This window comes from Lutra lutra, chromosome 14, assembly GCF_902655055.1.
Source record: "Lutra lutra chromosome 14, mLutLut1.2, whole genome shotgun sequence".
Lineage (NCBI taxonomy): Eukaryota > Metazoa > Chordata > Mammalia > Carnivora > Mustelidae > Lutra > Lutra lutra.
In genome coordinates this window covers 14,862,514-14,882,147 of record NC_062291.1, presented here as the reverse complement: position 1 = coordinate 14,882,147, position 19,634 = coordinate 14,862,514, and the positions used below count along the sequence as shown (strand labels likewise).

Here is a 19,634-nt window from a genome sequence, read left to right as displayed (position 1 = left end):
TTTTGGAATATCGTTAGGGTACTAGGTACACAAACACATTTTTTTGTGTGTGCAGATGGGTTATATTATCTATGCATTTCATTTCAAAACAGCCTGGGAGCACTAGGGAACATTTGGCATGAAAAGGAGAACATTGGGCGTATTAGGATTATAAACCACTGCTCTTACCCATCAAAGTCTTCTGGGATCTTGATTCTCTTTTCCAATAAAATTACCAACCCTTGCAGCATCTTGCCCTCTGCAAATCTGATTATGATGCCATTGATATGCTCACGTAGGTAACTGATAAGTACTTTTAATAGAAAGCCAATGACTGATGTTGGGTAGTGGAATTCACTTTTCTGTACTTCTTCCACAGAATTCCACATCTACCCTTTCAACTACCTTTACACAACTTAGTACAAAAGATAGCCCTGGAAAATTTCAACAAAACAGGGGCCGATCACCTCTTCCAATGGGTGGGACCCTTGGCTGACCCCTCTTCCCACTACTAAAGGCACTTGGATATTTCCAGGAAAGTTTCTATGAAATGAAATGGTCATTTGAATTATTGAGCTCATCCAGCACTGAGAAAAACTTGCTTAAAAAAGAATAATAAGTCAGGGGGTTCTTGGTGGACTCAGTGGTTATGTGTCCAACTGTTGATTTTGGCTCAGATCATGATCTCATGGGTCATGAGATCAAGCCTTGTGTCAGGCTCTGTGCTCAGCATAGAGTCTGCTTGAGATTCTCTCTCTCCCTCTCCCTCTGCCCCTCTCCTCACTCTCTCTCTCTCCAAATAAATAAATAAATAAGATCTAAAATAAATAAATAAACAAATAAATAATCAGATGGCAGATGGACAGGAAGCAAATGAAACAAAGGCATATACAACGTTGAGAAGAACAGAGGACAGATACTTCTGTCTGGGTAGCATAAGTGTTCAGAGAGATTTTTCTCTCAAAAAGGCCTTCATGAGTCCATATTGAATAGTACATCATTAAATATTCAATATCACCAAGAAACCCCAAATCATGCCCAGGAATCTGGATTCCTTAAAGCATCTTGGAGGAAGAGTGGTTGAGCATTAAATATATTCCAACAAAAATATACCTGTATTACCATAAAATTTAAGATTATGTTTTCAAATGATACCTGAACTTCTTTTATTACGTTGTTTATTTTATATAAAACCAAATCAATAAAAAATAAAAAAAAATTTTAAAAAGACCAAATCACCAATAAGACTAGCTAATTTGCTCTGTCTCTTGAGCTGTTCTTAAACGTCTAAGAGGGAGTTTAAATTCTTAGTGGTAGAAATACAATTCCTATTATAGGCCACATTAACGAAAAGCAGTTAGGTTACAAAGTATATGTGGGTGTACTTCAGCTTGGGCTAAAGGTGGGAGAACTACTTAAATCTGACTTTTAAATATATAAAATAATGCCAACTTAAAAAGTTTTTTTTTTTCTCAAACATAACTCTGTTGTTTTAAGATGCGTAATTTTGACTGAAACATTTAGAGCGTTTCAAAATTAGTTTGCATTTTGACACTGCTTAGATAAATGTGCCAAAGAAAACTTGTCTTTACCGTAATTAAGCATATCTGAGGTTTATTCTACTTGTTCTTTGTAACCCTAGGGAAACAATTTACCAAAATTATAGAGAAGTGTTGAAATGACAGCATGAAAGTTTCTGTCCCCCTAAAATTACAGGTAGGAAAACTACAGTCTACAGAAATGAAAATCACTGGTTGCCTCTCATTTTAAGCCCAATTTTGGTTCCCCGTAAATCTTCATAAAACCCATACTGTGCTAACAAGAGAGCCATAAGCCACCAGAGATCCATGACATTTCCTGGAACCACGAGAGACTAATACTTTCATCTGAACCAAAGGACTATCAATCACTGGGTCTTGTGAAAAATAAGAGAAGGGGCAGGGGGAGGAGAGGAGACAGAAATGGCAGGGTGTCGACAAAGCCTCTGTGAAACCCGCATCATTACCTAGGAATGCCCTTCATCCCTCGTCCCATCTAAAACCTCTTTCCCACAGGGCTCAGCAAACTGCAGAAGTCCCAGCTTTATAGCCCGGCCTTAAAGGAGACATTTTTAAAAACAGATGGTATACTGTGCTGGGTTGACTATTCCCCCCTCCCCCACCCCCACACCCCACCACCAAAACTCATGTCCATGCAGAACCTCTGAACATGACCTTAGCTGGAAATCAGGTCTTGGCAGATGTAATCAAGCGGGATTGTCCTGGGTAAGGGTGGCCTGTACAGCTATTGCCCTGGAGAGAAGAGGGGAATCTGGACACAGACACACACAGAGGGGAGACAGCCAAGTGAGCAAAGGCAGAGACCAGAGGGACACGCCTGCAGGCCAAGGAATGCCCAAGGTTGCAGCCAGCTACCAGAGGGGAGGAAGGCACAGGAAGCATCCTCCCTCAGCGTTTTCAGGGACAGCATCGCCCTGCCGACTTTGGAATCCCACCTCCGGTCTTCAAAACCATGAGAGAACAAATTTCTATTGTGTTGGGCTGCCCAGTCTGTGGTGACTTGTTACAGCAGCCCATGGGAACCAGGATTCGCTTACAGAGACGGTTCTCCAGGATGGTCTGGAAAATGTCCTGGTCCCCAACTTCCCAAACCTATGAAGTCGGAACCTGTTGAGACAGAGCCCGGGAGTCTCCTGTAACACCTAGCTAGAGGTTTATGCTAGAGGTCTGCATGTACTTTGGTTGAAGGGTCCCCTGGGTGTTGGAATGGTCAGAATGGCCAAAGGTCTCCACGGGGCCATTTTCCTTTATACTTACTCCTCCTTGTGCACCTGCTGTGGATAGAGCTAATACACGGCTGGAGCCAAAGAGCCAGACAGTCCTGGGCCAGCAAGCTTCCGAAGAAACCACTTCATGCGTTTGGATGAGTCTCCCCATGCACGCAGAACCCACGAGGAAACATGGCGTCGCTGAGAAGAGCAGATGGGGTCATGCCAATGAAGGGCGTTGCACACGAGAAGCTCTTAACCAAAGCTGGATGAGCACTTCTCACTTCCCCATTTTATCTGAACTGAAGATCTTTCTGGGCCAAATTAGTCATTTGGGGACAAATTTGACTTGTCCCCAGAACACTACCCCTAAAACCACGAAGGCCATGGGAATCACTCCCTGCAAGCTTACCCCCAGTTTTCTTCATCAGTTGAGGTGGGGGCCTTCTTCTCTCCATTGTGCAGACAGGAAGCTGAAGTTCAAGGAGGTGAAGCAACATGACCAAGATATTAGGGGCTTTAAACTCAAGTGCAGCCTCCCCTCTCAGCCCGTACAATGCAGAGCTGTGCGGACTTACTGTCTAGAAGGGGAAAGAACACCAGAACGTCTCCTCCTGGCTCAGATCATGGCTCAGGTAAGGAGTTGATCTTACATCGTAACCCATGTTCATGCATCGTGAACACGTTCGTTTGCATTCATGTGTTTGACTGTCCTTTATCTGTGTAAAAAACGTGTATGGGGAAAAAAGGAAAAGAGGAAGGCACCGGCCAGAGAAAACCTTGGCCGATCCTCGGCCACATAAGAATGAGCGGCTTCAGCTCACGTCAGATACACAGCCTCTGGCCCCTCCCCTGACCTGCCCAATCAGAAAGTGCATTTTAGGAAGAGTTCCCGGGGATTACGATGCAGTTCAGAATCTGAGACGCCCCCGGGTTATTCACGCAGAGAGCCGGTAACTGTGGGGGGCCCATAACACAGCCAAAGCTAGTCCAAGAGCCTCAGGTCTCTGATAGGATGGGGTGAGAGGAGGGCGTGAGGTTTGTAGAAAGAGAGCCGAGACGACACCATGAATGAAAAAGAAGCCCTAAATATAGCCTGTCAGAGTGCCATCTGCGATTCGGGAAATGACTCCAAAAATTGGGTCAGAGCTATTCTAACCAGCAGAATGAAAAACCAAGTTTGGAGTTAGAAGTCAGGGAAGACGCTGAATGGGTCTGGAGTCAAAAGTCATTATATACTTGGTGAATGAACTCAGGAAACGTGAATAATAACAATGGGACCTAACACTTACTGAATGGCCGGACGAGGCACAAACTGGACCATTACTACGTGCCCGAGCTCACTGACTGCTTTCCACAAGCCTGATGAGATCTGTGGCTGTGGAGGGCACGGAGGGTGGGATCCCCGCCGCATGCCGGTGGGGAAGATCCCAGCTTGGGGTCTCCTGCGTACTTCAGACACCTTCTCACACCGAAATAAAATCTGGAATAGTTTGTGTCTCCACTGCCAAGTTCAGATAGAGTCCCTATCAGCCTGTAACTTGCAAACGGGCATTGGGAACACAGCAATGTGCAAGCTTTGTGTTGATGGGGGGAGACAGACACACACACAGGGAGGCTCAGCGAAGGCACTTGGACCCTCCGGGCTTCGGGCTCGTCAGGTCAAGCCTACTGTTCTGCTACAGTAGCTACGAAAGTTCCCCACCCAAGTCTCCAGCCCCACAGCTCCACTGATTAGGGAAAGTTATCACTCGGAAGCACTGAACAAGGATGAGTGACAAGAGCAGGACAGACAGGGCCCTGAGGAAGGGGCTTCCGGCTGAGGAAGTATGACAACTGTCACTAACCCCTGGCGTGGGGCTGCTCCCTCTGGGCGGGACCTCCACTCTGAGAAGCTCCCCTGAGCATCCAGTCTCTCCCAGAGCCTGAGAGAGCTGGTGCACTCACTTGTGTCCCTGCCATCTCTTCAGCCCTCACAGGCAGTCCCCAGCCGTGATTCATCCCAACCCACGACCTGGAAGAAACTTACACAACGGGCTTCCAGTCGGCAGGATGCCACCCTGGGCACACTCAGCGCGCCTTTGATCTACAGATCATCTGTGTACATTTTACATTTTTTCTGAAAACGTAGAAACAACATTCTGCCCATCTGTTTTCCACTTGTGTCTTGGTTCATGAAAGTCTAGTTTCCTGCCTTTCACTCGTCACTGTGGGTCTTCCGGATGGTGTAAGGAGGGGTTCGACGGCGAACAGGAGACATGGGTGGTACCATCCTGGACAAGCGTCACGGCTTGGGCAAATCACATCTCTCTGAACCTCTACGTGTCTGCTCGGTTCCTTTGCCATTAATGTTTTGTTAATCAGAGGGGATGGACAAAGTTATCTCCTAAAATCCTTTCTAGGCCTGAGGTTCTGTCATTGCTAATACCAGAACTGAAGTTTTTAAAAATCCCTACAACCTGTTAGCCTTGCATTGGCACACACTGGCTAGCAAGTTTACCTAACACTTTGTACTTGCCTTCGGTCCTGTTACTCCACAAACAGGTATGGAGTATCTCCTATCTACGGAGCCTGTGGGGAGAAGCATCATTAGCCCTGTCTTACAGACATGGAAACCAAAACTCAGAGAGAGAAGTCATTCACTGAAAATCACCAGGCCAGTGTGAAGGAGAACCAGAGTTCTATCCTGGGTCCATGACTCCAAAGCCCCCTGTTTAATTATCATGACACGTCCCGGGATCATTTCTCTGTAAGATGGAGCTAAAATTTCTGAAATTTGCGCTTCCTACTCTCCGAAAAGCATATCCCTTTATAGCTTCAATCCCACGATTGATTACCATTAATATGCATGATTTTTGACCCAAATAAATATTTGCAAAGCTCTCTTTTAGTAAATCTAGTCCAATATCATAACAATGATCGAAAAAAAAAAGGAAAGAAAAGAAAACTCTACCAGAGGTTGCCATCCTATAAAAAGAAAGCTGCACTGAGTAGTTCCAGCACCATATATGTCCAAATCTTCCCACTGGCCTTCAAAGAAAAAAATGTAGCTGAGTGACTTGGAATTTGTTATTTTCCCAAGTGGGAGCAAGTTCCTCAGAATCCTCCAAGTTTCAAAAATGTATTTTGATGAAAGAAAAACAAATCACTGTAACCCTTAAAGAGGGACTCTCGTTATTTAAGAGCAGTATATGCAAACAATTTTATTCTTACTTGCAAAATCATTACATCGTAGGAATGTGGGAATTTTCTTCCACTTTAGAGAAGAAAAAAAAAAAAATAGTAAGCCAGAAGCACAATATGGACTTTATAAATCTGAAAAGCAAACATGGCTTCAAAAGGAATGTTCTCATGCATGCAGCTCAAGTATAGAAAAAGAAATAAATAAGAACTTTCCACACGTGACTGCTATGGTCCTATGCCTGATTTTTAAAAATTCTTTTCTTTAATGTAGAAAATTAACTGCACTGATGGCACCAGCATGCCTTTTATTTTTACTAGAGAGGGCGAGGGCTCATTTTTCTGACATGGCAAGTGACTGTGTAATCACATAAACTAAAGACGTCACACTGAAAATTAGCAGCTTTTCTGACCTAGCACGCTCTGTTTTGGGAATTTAATCCTATACATAAATAACAGACAGTTGAGAAAATGTGTATGAGGATATCAGTGGCAGCGTTGTTTATGCCTGCAAACAAACAAAACAAATAACCATCCATCTCCGTAAGCGGGAATACACGGATACTACGGAATAACGGCATGGCCATTAAAAAAAAAACCAATACAGACTGTTCTGGAAAGAACCCTAGGAGCTATTAGTAAGCAAAAACAAAAACAAAACAAAAAACAACAACAACAACTAAACAAAACACACACACAAAACAACCCAGCAGTTTACTGAGGAATATTACAGAATAATTCCACTTTAGTTAGAAAAACAAGCAAGAAACAAACAAACAAAAAAACTCCAAATGGGCAGGAAAGTTCTTTCTGTACAAAGGTTTGCATAAACATACAGAAAGGAGAACGCTGTCTGCTTGCAGAGCACGAGTGGGGAATGTGGGGTGGGGGGCGGATATTAAATGTTACCTTTTATTGTCTGACAACCAGCATGCATTACTTTGGCAATTAAACAATCAAGGAAGGGTGTCCGGGTGGCTCAGTCTGTTAGCCTCTGCCTCCAGCTCAGGTCATGACCTCAGGGGTCCTAGGATGAAGCCCACCCCCTCCCCCATCAGGCTCCCTGCTCAGCGGGGTAGTCTGCTTCTCTCTCTCCCTCTGACCCCACCACCTGCTTGCGCACTCTCACTCTCTCTCAAATAAATAAATAAAATCTTTAAAAAAAAAATCAAGGAAGTAGACATACCCTAAGAAAAGATGAAAGTCAGCAAATCTGAGATGTGGTCCATGTTCTTTTTTTTTTTTTAAAGATTTTATTTATTTATTTGACAGAGATCACAAGTAGGCAGAGAGGCAGAGAGAGAGAGAGAGAGAGAGGAAGGGAAGCAGGCTCCCTGCTGAGCAGAGAGCCCGATGTGGGGCTCAATCCCAGGACCTTGGGATCACGACCTGAGCCGAAGGCAGAGGCTTTAACCCACTGAGCCACCCAGGCGCCCCTGTGTTCTTAAGCATCAAAAAGTATATCCAGATTCAAACACGGCGAGTATGAACACGGTGAGAAAGAAGGAAGCGTCTCTCACTGCTTGCTCTCCTATCAAAGCCACAGCAAGCCCACGGTGGGTCTCCGCCCCTGAGGACAGCCCCGTGATGCCCTGAGCCAGACAGTGAGGCTGGATAACCCCAAACTCAAGGCAGGCTACCTCAAACCCTGCCTCTCTCCTTGGGAAACTGGTCTTGCCTTGTTAACACACCAGGACGATCAGAGAAAGCAAAACGTCACACTGCTTCCCTCCTGCTTCTCCATGTCTAACAGTGACCAGCTTTGCTTTTTCTGTCCTGAACACAGCACAGAGAATCCCCTACATTCTAGCTACCCTTCGCCCACTCTCAGGGTCCTACGCTACGTAATACTTTCCTCCCTTGCCCAGAAAAAATATAAATTCTTGCCCCAGAGAGCATGTTTTAGGTGCTGACAGCTTCAAATAAATGCATCGCAGGGCTTCAAAACCCATCTCACAAAGGCAATTTGCTGTCAAACAGGATGGCAATATCGGCAGTGTTCTAAATTTTCTCTACGTCCCACCTTGCAAGCTTATCTAAGTACAATCTGACACAGTATCTGAGCAAAGGAACCCATTAAAGAGGCCAAGTCATCGCATCAGTTCAAAACTGACTTCTTTTGACCCAGAGTACAGCTTCATGTTGGCACTGACCCTTGGTTACTGAGACAGACCAAAATAAGTACATTACTCCTCAGCGTCAAATCACAAAGGATGCCATCAGCAAGAATGAGTCCCCCCCAGTCCCCTGGGGGGCTTTTGCAGGAGAAGGGTCACAGACGGACTGAAACAGCATTTTACAGGAAGTCTGAATGGCCCTTTCCAAGGGATTATTGATTCAAAAACATCCAGTCCATTAGATGTGACCCACAATTTATCCCTCTGTGGTAGGTCAGACTACACTAGTTCCTTTTTCCCCTAAAATCGTTGAAAGGCACTTGCTATTTAGGGCGCCCCAGAAAAAAAAAAGTCGTTTCTCTCTTGCAAATATTTAGATGTGTATAAATAATCATTAACTAGATCATTCAAATGTTTTTCTAAGAAGGACCTCACCCGGCGAGGGGCCACGTGAAGATTTACTTAATGATGTTCTAGAATCACAGAAGCACTAAGAAGATCAAACAACCTAATAGAAGCCAGTAGAAGTTTCCCCTAAAAACTGCTCTTTTTCCTATAATAATTGTCTTTTAGTTCTTTTGGGAGAAGAAAGGAGTAGAAAAATCTCAATCTTGTCTCCTCATGCATATATTTCTTACTACTATTAATTTTCCGTTATTTCTCTCGGTTGTCTTGTCTCGGGCAAATCTGAGCCCAGAGGTCTCAAAGGGATTTTAGGAATTTCCCTCAGACCGATATTAATGTTCAAAGTGCCAAGCGTGCTGTCTCCCTTTTGTTAAAGGCAAACAAGGCAGAAGCACACGGTGCTCTGGCTTTTTCAATACATTCCCTGAAATCACTACTAATTGGGAAACGGTCATACCAAATGTATTCAATGAAAACACTTTCCAAAGACGCGAACACTGACATTAAGAAAGTTGTATGTTTGGGAATATGTTTTCCACGCCAACCAAAGGCCAGTCCCAGCTACGAGCAATCCAACTGCCTAAATATTGTACTTCTGCTGCCATCTTGTGGTCAATTTTGAAATCTCAGCCTCTTCCTCTCTCCCTCCTCTCTGCACGGTTTTTTCTCTATCTTTTGGAGGGTACCTACATCCAGATCTTAAGGATTCCCTTTCTTTAGTAGAGGGGGGACAGTCTGCATTATGCTCTGAAAGAAGATGGCACTGGGGTTAATTCTTCCTCCTGCCTATACATCCCCCTCCTTTTCCCACGTATTTTTCTCATTTTTCCACTAAGCCATTCTCTTAAATGTAACAGTTTTTTAAAAAAAGGCTTTCTCCTCATTTAGATTAATCTAGTTTCCTACAGGTCAATGAAATACAGAAATACAGGAAAATAAATTTGTCTCTTTTTTTTTTTAAAGGTTTTCCCTCCCAAACTGTTTCCAAATTGCGTTTTTAGAAAGAAAGAAGAAAAGAAGGAAGGAAAGAGAGAGGGGGGGAGGGAAGGAAGGAAGAAAGAAGAAAGAAAAGGAGAAAGGAAGGAAGGAAGAGGGAGGGGGGGAGAGATAGAGGGAAGGAAGAAAGGAAAGAAAGAAACAAACAAACAAACAAATATGTCTTTCCGTCTACAAATGCCACGCCACCCTTCATGGCCACAGATGTCTCAGGATCCAAGGAGGAGCCCTGGCGGGAAGTAGGGAAGCCACACTGTACTCCAGGACAGAGTGTCCCAGGGCCCCAGGCCAGATGGGGACTGGGTCCCAGCATCCTTTATTCTTCCCCACCTGTCCTGGTCAACTGTGGGCCCTGCTGGCATATGGTAAAGAAAATTCATAAATCTGGGGGGAAATCCGATGTTTTTCTGAGGATATATTGGAGTGAATAATTCTTTTTTTTTTAAAGATTTTATTTATTTGACAGAGAGATAGATCACAAGTAGAGAAAGAGAGAGAGAGAGGAGGAGGCAGGCTCCCTGCCTAGCAGAGAGCCTGATGTGGGACTTGATCTCAGAACCCTGAGATCAGGACCTGAGCTGAAGGCAGAGGCTTAACCCACTGAGCCACCCAGGCAGCCCTGGAGTGAATAATTCTTAACCAGAACAAGAGTATATTTTATAAAATCCACCATTCCTGTCTAGCTCTATGTCACTCCTCTAACTCTTGTGGAGAAACTGAGTCACCAGAGACGAGCACCCAAGTAACACACGTAGCTAGAATCTTCCAAAACAGAAAAGGGATGAGTAAGGAAACAAGCATGAAAACAATCTGCTTCATTCCTTGTTGGAAATGACTTTAAGGGGCATCTGGGGGCTCAGTCAGTTAAGCATCTGCCTTTGGCTCAGGTTATGATCTCAGGATCCTGGGATCGAGTCCCGCATTGGGCTCCCTGCTCAGCGGAGAGTCTGCTTCTCCCTCTGCTCCTCCCTCTGCCTGTGTGGTCTCTCTCTTATTCTCTCTCAAATAAATAAAATGTTTAAAAAAGAAAAAGAAAAAAGAAAATGACCCTAAAAAAATCTTTCCCCATCCTCTTCTGGATACCCATCAATACACCATTGATATGTTTAGACTTTTTTCTTAAAATTTAGCCTTATCATAAGCAATAATATCCACACAGCATGGCTTTGATGTGCTTGTTACATGTTTTCCTCAAACCCTCAGTGAAATTCCCGATTGTTCATATACAATAAACTCCCTCGTGCACCGCCCAGAGACAGCCCTGGTACCGCCAAGACCAGAACCATCGCACTTGGGGACACGTCGCTCTGCAGTAGACGTGCTAAGTTTAAGGAGAGCAGAGGAAATCCAACAACCATTGTTTTTAAGTAGCTTTGAGGGTCACCGGGTCAAGACTCTGACTTTTTAGAGGCATGGTTCAGATCAGAAGTTCTCAGACATTTTTCCTGCCATGACTCACGAGACGGGTGACGGGTGACGTTCCTGCGTGCAACACTCTCTTGTGAACACCAGCAGCGTCTGTGGGTGACATGCAACTTCCTGCCTGCCCTTGCAATCCAGCCAGCCCAGAAAGCCCAGCAGAACGCCGGGAATGGGCTCTCCCGAGAGACGCCTGGGAGCGCTCCTATTTCCTAAGACACAAGTAATTCACAAATTGTGACTCAAGCTATCATGGACTCATTTTAACCTCCAACTAATCAAATACCCAGCCCTGGGGGGCGGGACCCCACAGCTGGAGCCTGCCTGAGGAAGACACAGGACACTGCAATGACTATTTTGGAGCCGTCTTATTCTCCACGAGGAGATCAGACTGAATAGGAACTGGTGTCACTCTCCAGAAGGTTCGGTTCTTGTTTAGTTTTGTTAAGTTTCGCTTGCTTGCTTTTGACACATTCTAGGTACGTGTGGTTCTTACCCTTTCTCCAAAAATCAGCCTGGGGGAGAGGGGGTAGATGGGGAAAAAGGAAGCTGAGGAGTTTATTTGGTTGAAATTTTTACTGTGGACAGACCTGGTTTCAACCGGGGGGGGGGGGGGGGCGGTTACAACATGAGATATAAAAGAATGTTCTATTTTGAGAATTTGAGGGCATCTGCAGCCACGTTCCTGGTGGCCACAGGATGCACAAAAAGGGCATTATCTATACCACATACGAGAGGCATCAAGAAAAAAATTCACAGGTGCCCAAAGGCTTCAGATTTGCTCCTCAGACAGTAGTAGTAGCATATAGTGCAGTCAACAGACCTACAGATACTCGTAAGCGGCAAACAGGAGTATTTCTGGGATCCCTGCAAGGTTCACGAGAAGCATTACCGCAGCACGTGGGATCAGAGTGCTCGAATAAAGTGAGGATAAAAACACACTTAGAAGCCCTCTCTGATTTGGACGAGAAAGGAAGGACAGTTTGAACTAGCAGCCAATCTGAGAGAATCAGTGGAGAACGATAGTTGATCATCTTTATCACGAGTGCAAAGTTTAAACCAGCAAGGTAATTCCTGTTAGGTGTCTTATCGGATTAGCTCAACAGATAAACATTTGGATGAAACCAGTCCATCGCATTTATCACCTTGAGAGCCCAAGTGCTATCAATGTATCCCTTCACATGACAGAGTCAACTCAAATCAGCTCCTGGTATCAACACAGCAACCTTTTGGGACTAAGTTCCAAAAATATGTCCTGAACGAGCATTCACTAAAAACAGATAAACACACAGCAAACACTGGACAGGACAAATGACACATAGAATTTTGAAACTTTCCAGCCCCCATAAACTTTATATTGATTGAATTTAAAACTAGTCTATTTCCCCAAGAAGCATGGGTTTCTATCACCTCCATATATAGGAAACAATATGGAAGGGTTTAGAATAAAGCAACATGAAGTCTGCGATCCCCCAATAACGTTTAGTGAGCAGGGAGGAGTAAGGTTAAGAGTTTTTAAAAAGGGTTTTGTTGTTTTAGAACTCTAAGCAAAATAAGGAGACTACAACCACCATCTGTCTTCATATAAGAAAACAAGACTTTTTCCAAGATACAGTTTCTGGAAATACCCATTTTTTTAATAGAGCCACTATTTCAAAGCATTTTCTATTTCAAAATGAACAATAGGCATTTTTTTTTAAACTTTAGGAAATTCACATTGTATAACACCTGAATTGCTTGAAGTTAGGATAGATTTTTTAAAAGATGAGAGTAGCATTTTGAGCAAGAACTCTGTTCTCTGTTGTTTTATGATTTTTGCCACTGAAACCAATCCGGTGGGACTCACAGACTAACGTTAAGCTGGAAGAGGGAAACATGGGGACCCAAAAGAGAGAGAGACAACACAGTGTGACCCAGGAACAAAGAAAAGGAAGTGAAAAATCCTCAGTGGGTAAAAGGAGAAGATATATTTCCACAAGGAGCAACCAAGCTTGGTTCTTAGAGCTGGTTCTGAGAGGCAATCTTGGGCCCTGTGCCCAGTACCAAACACAAGTACTTGACAAACTGCAAGGTGGGTCTATCTCTCTGTTGTTTTTTTGTCTGTTTGTTTTGTTTTTAATTTAACAGCCTAAGAAGTAAACCTTCCATTTTAGAAGAAACTGATTTGAGCCAACTTGGAGGAATTTCAGAATAAGAACTACTACAAAGTCATAAAACAAATCAAGTGGCAGTGTGTGTGTGTGTGTGTGTGTGTGTGTGCAGGTACACACACACATAGACACACACATACACATGCGGGGACGCAACAGCGTGGCACCGACAAAGGTAGACTCAAGGTCAGGACTCCTTTTTGACGATTCCCAAACTTCTGAGCTTTCACTTTGGTGAAACAGGATATGCTATCCCTGGTTTATCTCCAAGCTCCCAGCAACGTCCAAGTGCTCCAAGAATCCAAGATAAGGCAGGGTCCTGCACTCTGATAAGCTCGTTCTCCACGGCAAAGGAAAATAAGTATTCGTGCTCTGAACAACTATGAAATCACCTGAAAATCTGATGAAGAGAGAGGATTTCAATGCACCCTCGGCGTCTCCCACACCACAGGGAGAGAGGGCACTTAGGGAAAGAGGAAGAAGGTAGGACGTGGCTTGTTTTTTTCAGGTCTGTTAGAAATCATTTCATGAGGGTCAGTCCACTTTCTAATGAATGTGTGATTAAATGAGTGATTAAATGTGAACTTTCAACCCACACATAGATCAATGATTCAAATGGAGCAAGAACTCCTGGTATATTACAAATACATCTGGACAATGTACATGCTTCCAGACCCTGAGCCAACCTCGAAGCAAAGTGAATCCATCTTAAAGCAGCAGCCCAGACAGATGATAAGCTGAAGATATCAATTCACCAAGTCTAGTCCTGATGCAAAATTCCGAAACGTGAACTATCTTTCAGGTCCCATTTCTGTGATTCTTTAAAAGGCACTTCAGGGACAATTTGCTCCATTTTCTCCCCACTAAAAGCAGGGTACCGCTTTGACCAAAAGGAGGTGTGAGGTGCTTATGCTCAGAATCTGTCCTCTCCCAATGACATGTAGGGAGACCCCAGGATGCTGACAAAACATCTTCCCTGTCCTCCTCAGCCTGAATCCCCTTAATCTTTTGTCATAGCTATCACTCATCTGAGCAAACTAAATCAATGTCCTCTCCCAGAAGCTGTTAAACTATGTTATTCTGGAAAGGATAACCAGTAACATAGCGAGATACTGTTACTTTGTAATAGATATCTTTAGATGGGAGGACTGGTAGAGAGGAAGGAATAGTATGAGTGGTCTGCAAGGCAAAAGGCAAAGGATATAATAATGAATGATGTCCAAAGGAGGCAACCGAGATCACCGTCACAACCATCCTATTTATCAGCTCTGCCTCTGGCGTGAGAAAGGTGGGAAGGAAGCAAAGGGAAAGACTGGTATATGGCAAGCTCAAGGCCAGGACTGCCTGAGGAAATCCCAGACTCATGAGCACATCCAAGTGTGTGTGCTGTACACAAGGGCTTGTTGCCACTTCTCGGGAGGTCAGTTGTGTGCTGGCCCTAAGACTCTTCTAACAAAGATCCTATTCTGATTTAGGACAGGTTCTTTTATTTCAATTTGAAAGGACTCACCCATTACCAAGATGGGACCTGAGCTATCCAAGATGATGAAAACATTGCAGCTTAGAACCTGGGCTCCAGAAACGTCAAGATTTGGGGTTGAAACTTGTCTCTCGCATTTCCTAGCTGTGAGATCTCAGGCCAGTGACTTCTTCGAGACTCACATTCCTCGGATCCACTCTCTTTTATTGCCTTTGCTATTTCAAAGCACTGTGGATTTTCTCTATGAACAATTAATAAGCCAGGCCCAGAATTCAGCGGCTACTCACTCATTTCATTGAGGTGGCTTATGTCGAAACTAGGCCAAATCCCTTGATTTAGTCTGAAGGTTAAACCAGACCTGAATTGAATGAGAAATGCAAAAAGCAATGAGCTTTCTGGGGCATCCATCCCCAAGCATCCATGTCCCAGTGGAGGGAAGTTCAAGTTCCAAATGATGAACTTACATCACCAAGAATCGAGGGATTTGTGACGAGAATAGCTTGAATGTCTTTGGGATACAATCTATTGTCCCTGTCACAGATTAATATTGATTCCAGCTTGCCCTCAAGCTACTTCAAAAACAACAACAACTGTTTGCAGTCCTTGGAGCCAGACAGGCAGCCAAAATAAGGAATGGAGGGGTGTGTGTGTGTGTGTGTGTGTGTGTGTGTGTGTGTGTGTAAAACTCAGGGAAAGAATTCAGGATATTAGGTAATTCTTGACTTGGGGCATGTACACGCAGGGAATTGCAAGTTCACAGAAAACTATGTGAAACACTTGGACTTGATGGGCAAAGTGTTATGTAAATTCACAATATCATCATCATCCTACAGTTTTCCAAGATAATCACTTGATCCCTACCGGGCATTTCTATGGGGTCTGCAAATGAGAACTACAGCAAGCCGGACGCTTCCTTTTTAAACACGATCATCATACTGTACACTTGATACTTAAGCTGAGCACTCAGATCTTCCCTTTCCCTAGTATAATTTTCATCTAAGCATTCCTTGGATACTTAGATCACTCTTAATGGAGACTGTGCCGTATATCCTCTGTGGACACATGGAAGTCTGGCTAATTGGACTGACTTGATTACAACAGTCAGTGAATTCTCCCATTTCCTTCCACTGCAATAAACGCTTAAGATATTTTTGTCACCTATTATGTAAATATTTTAGATTGCCGTCATTTTCTCAAACAGGGCTTGGAGGCAAAAGCGCTTTTATCATTCTGCCCACCAGACAGACTCTTGTACTTTCCATGTACGTGTCTTGTTCGAACAAAAACTTCATGTCCTAGAAAAGTTTGAAATGAACCCATGAAGAGCTATCCCTCAAATTCTATAGCAACTGCCAGTGAACTTGAACTGCGCAGTAAGGCGGTCTCTTCAGCCCTGGCAAGCGCATCCGGGTGGCACAGAGTTCCACAAAAGGTGCGAGAGGTGAGCACATACCTCCTCTCCAAAGCTAAGTATCTGAAAGGTAGAAAATACGCTTTCTTTTGAGAGCCTCTTGTTTGCTGTTAAAGGCTGGATCTGAGAAATACTGTTTAAAGGACTTCCTTTCTTGACCAGAACGAATGTCTGACCCATAATTAAGTTGCTATTGTCTCTTTAAGGGGTAGGATGAGTACCTGATTCCAAGGGTTACTCGCCCCATATATCATACCTGTCAAAATCCTTTAAACTCTGACTCAGCTTGCTGAAAATACACTCCAGGCTCCCATCTGAAAACTAAAAAACTAAGTGCTGAGTGGGGGAAAGTTTACCCTCAATCCCAGCGTAAATCGGGCAGAGAGGAAGCAGGAAAGGGCTCCTGCGATTTACTCTAGACACAAAAACCCACTGACCTCTACTGCGCATGATCCACGCAGGGGCAGAAGGCTCCTACACCTAAGGCCACTGAGCTGGGGGCAGGGGGACTTGGCAAGGGAGGACGATGTGTGCAAATACAAGCCGTTTCCTCCCCGTGCACATAAACCCTCCTCTCATTCCCAGAGAGATCTGCTCCTCCAGGAGAATAAAAGCGTCTCTGAGAACAGGCTCCGGAGTGAAAGTGGACTCGGGGTGGGGATGGCTTTGCTCCGGGGCCCTTGCAGAGCCTTAGTTGGTGGGCAGGGGGGTGGGGGTGGCGGGCTCCCCCCGAGCTGCGGAGGGCCGCTGGTTTCTGGTAGGGGCACAGCCGAGACACAGGGATCTGAAATTCCAAAAATGCGCTAAAGCGCCGGCCGGCCAGTCGGCCGGGAGGGGAGCAGCTGCCGGGTGACCGCTGTTGAAGTGGCTCCTTAAGGAGGTGGGCAGATTGATTCCAGCTGCTGAGCGAGGGGCAGGGCAGCGGCCGCGGAATGCGCAGAGCCTCAGCCCAGCCCGGGACAGCCGCTTCCCCACCAAGGGCCAGGCCAGACAGGAGCGGCGGCTGCAATCTGGGCCTGGCAGCAGGAAGAAGGCCATCGGTCCACTGGCTAGGGACTTTCACGGCCGGCTGGGCCCAAAGGTGCCATGTGGACAGTGTCACTGTGTAATTGGAGTGTCCCTCAGGAATTCAAAAACCGTCTCCTGAGACGTAGGTTGGGAACGGGCCCAACGTTCCAAAGGAGAATCCTTTTGGGCTGGTTCCTGTTTTGCTCCCCGGCCCACTCCCAGGTCCTGGCCCTCTTCTAACAGCTCCTCACCCCTCCCTGCTCAGTCTCCTGGGCCCCCGTCCCCCACCACCCAGGAACACTAATCAATGCACAGGAGAGACAGACCAGGAAGGGGTGCAGAGGCAGAGTGGGGGGCCCATGGACGCTGGACAAGAACGCGTGCCCTTCAGAAGCCGGCCTCCAAGTGCCGGCTCATTTGAGGGGTCCCTTGAGAGCCCCAAACTCAGACACCAAGTGATCTAAGAGGGAAGGGGTAAGAGGTAGGCGGGCATGAAGGCACGCCTAATGGAATATTCAATATCCTGCGAAATGCACTTTCGGCGGGGCGCTTCCAGGGGCTAAAAGCCAGTAATGGGCTCTGGAGTCTGCACTTCCTCTCCCTAATGTCCAGAGGCGTTTTAATGCTGCAGCCAATCGATCAGCCTCCTCCGGTGCAGGCGGCGAGGGGAGTGCAAGAGCTTCCTACTTGTGGCCAAAGTCCCCCTCCCCCCCACCCCGCCACCCCCGCACCGCCACCGCGCGACACACAACTCCGAAAGGGCAAGGACTGGGCTTCTATAGTGTCCGGGATAGGAAAGGAAGGAGCCTGGAGGCGCCCAGAGAAACAGCTCCCCTCCCTCTTCACCCCAACTTTGAAGACAACAAGGAGGCCGCCTTAGCCACCCTGGGACGCGGCTGGCCGGCAGCCCCAGCGCTGCTCCAGGTACAAGGTCACCGAGCCGCCTCCGAGCCCAGGGCAGCCCCAGGTGTGACTCTTCTGGAAGGGACACAAACACGGCACACGAACGTCCAGAAAGTGGGGCTTCTCTGCCATTTCTTGCTGACATCACAGCTGCCTGGGAAGGGACCCTGTGAATAAACCTCTCCCGGTCTCCCCACCCCGGAGGCCGGATCCCGGCGGCGGAGACGCGCCCCCGTCCCGCCTCCCCACGCCCCTGTACCGTCCCCGCAGGGCTCCGGCTCCGGGCGAGTCAGTCCCTCGGCCCAGCCCGACCCCGGCCGGCCTCCGCCGCCCCTCCCCCGGGACACCGACTTTGCGCCACCGCGCACGCCCCGCGGCGGGGCCTGGGGTCTCCTTGGGGAGCTCTGCGGCTCCGGGACGCGCGCGCCTCTGTCCCGGCGAGGCCGTCCCCGCCGCGCCGCGCGCACGGAGAGCGGTGCTCCCGCAGCCGGGTGCGGGGCGGCCGAGTTAGCGGCGCGAGCAAACTTTCTGCCTCCTCCCCAACCCCCACGCCACCGGGGCGCGTCTCCCCGAGGAGCTCGCCTTTCCCAGCCCCGCAGAGCCAGGCGCGGCACGTGACGGGCAGGAATAAAAATAAACCCTTCCCAGGCCCCCCGGCCGCGGGGGCCACCCCACTCCGCGAGGCGGCGGCGAGCAGGGGGCGCCCCGCGCCGCCCCCCACCGCGCGCGCCCGCGCCCCCCGCCCGAGAGGGGCCTGGGCTCCGTCCGGCCCGCCGCGCCCCGGCCCGCGCCTACCTCTCGGACTTGGTGAACTTCCGGAACGCCTGTCGGAGGTCGTGGAAGGAGCGGTAGGTCTGCGGCTCGGCCGAGATGCCCTGCGCCCGGGTGGTGCGCGGCCCGATGTGCGGCGAGGGTGCGGGCAGCACCGACTGACATTTGTGCAGCTTCCTCTTCAGCTCCTGGATCTCCTCCTCCTTCTCCGACAGCCGCTTCTCCAGCTCCTTGATCCTCTCCTCCTTGAGCATGAGAATCTGGGCGAAGTCCTCCTCCAGCTCGCCCATCTTCCTCCCGGGGCCCCTCCGCGAAACTTTGCTCGGGCGCGGCCGGACGCCGGCCGGGGGAGGCGAGCGCGGCGACGGAGCCGAGGGGGCGCCGAGTGCGAGCGCGCGGCTGCGCTGCCCCCCGGAGCGGCCGGCGGGCGCGGGAAGCCGCGGTCTGCGAGCCCCTTCTGCCCAGGGCGCTGAAAGCTCCGAGGGAAGGACGAGACGTCTAAAAGCGGCGGAGACGAGAGGCAGAGTGCTAATCCCCAGCCTCTCCGGGGACTAGGTGATTATCTTTCATTGAGAAACCAATTAGAGCCGCCCGGCCTCCCCTGAGACCCCCTCCCCCGTCCCCTTTCCCAGTGGCTCGTGAGAACACCGAGCGCGCCACCCCACCTAAAACCTGGCTTCCCGCTGCAGGGTTGGACCAGACAGCCGGGCTCACCCCATCACACAGTAATCACTCTTCCACGCTATATGGTACCAAAGGGAAGGGGTGGGGTGGGGGGAGCTTTATGCCACTTGATCCTGGAAATAGCAACAATTACCATGTGATCTGGCAGATGACGCAGCCCTTGTAACCGGAGCCTAAAGACTTGGTGGGGTGTGTGTGAGAGACAGTGCGAGATATTTCAGAAATATGAGACTGCCTTCGAGTCCGTAACCTGCATAAATTCATGTCTGTGTTCACTTTTTATTTCTCTTCTCGGGATGAGGTAGGGTGTGTGTTGTGTGTGTGTGTGTGCGCGCGCGTGTGTTTCTCTTACTGTGCAGCCCTG

The 19,634-nt window shown here is 47.5% G+C and overlaps 1 protein-coding gene across 1 annotated transcript in view; it reads right to left on the bottom strand.

Annotated features, from left to right (window-relative positions):
• The window catches only part of PRKG1 (protein kinase cGMP-dependent 1), a 1,261,510-nt gene extending 1,242,152 nt beyond the window's left edge, over nt 1-19,358 (bottom strand). Inside the window, exon 1 of the mRNA XM_047703632.1 lies at nt 18,611-19,358. Coding sequence (XP_047559588.1) covers nt 18,611-18,876 — 266 coding nt within the window. The 5' untranslated portion in view covers nt 18,877-19,358. The remainder of the gene's footprint in view (nt 1-18,610) is intronic.
• Between the last annotated feature and the right edge of the window lie 276 nt (nt 19,359-19,634).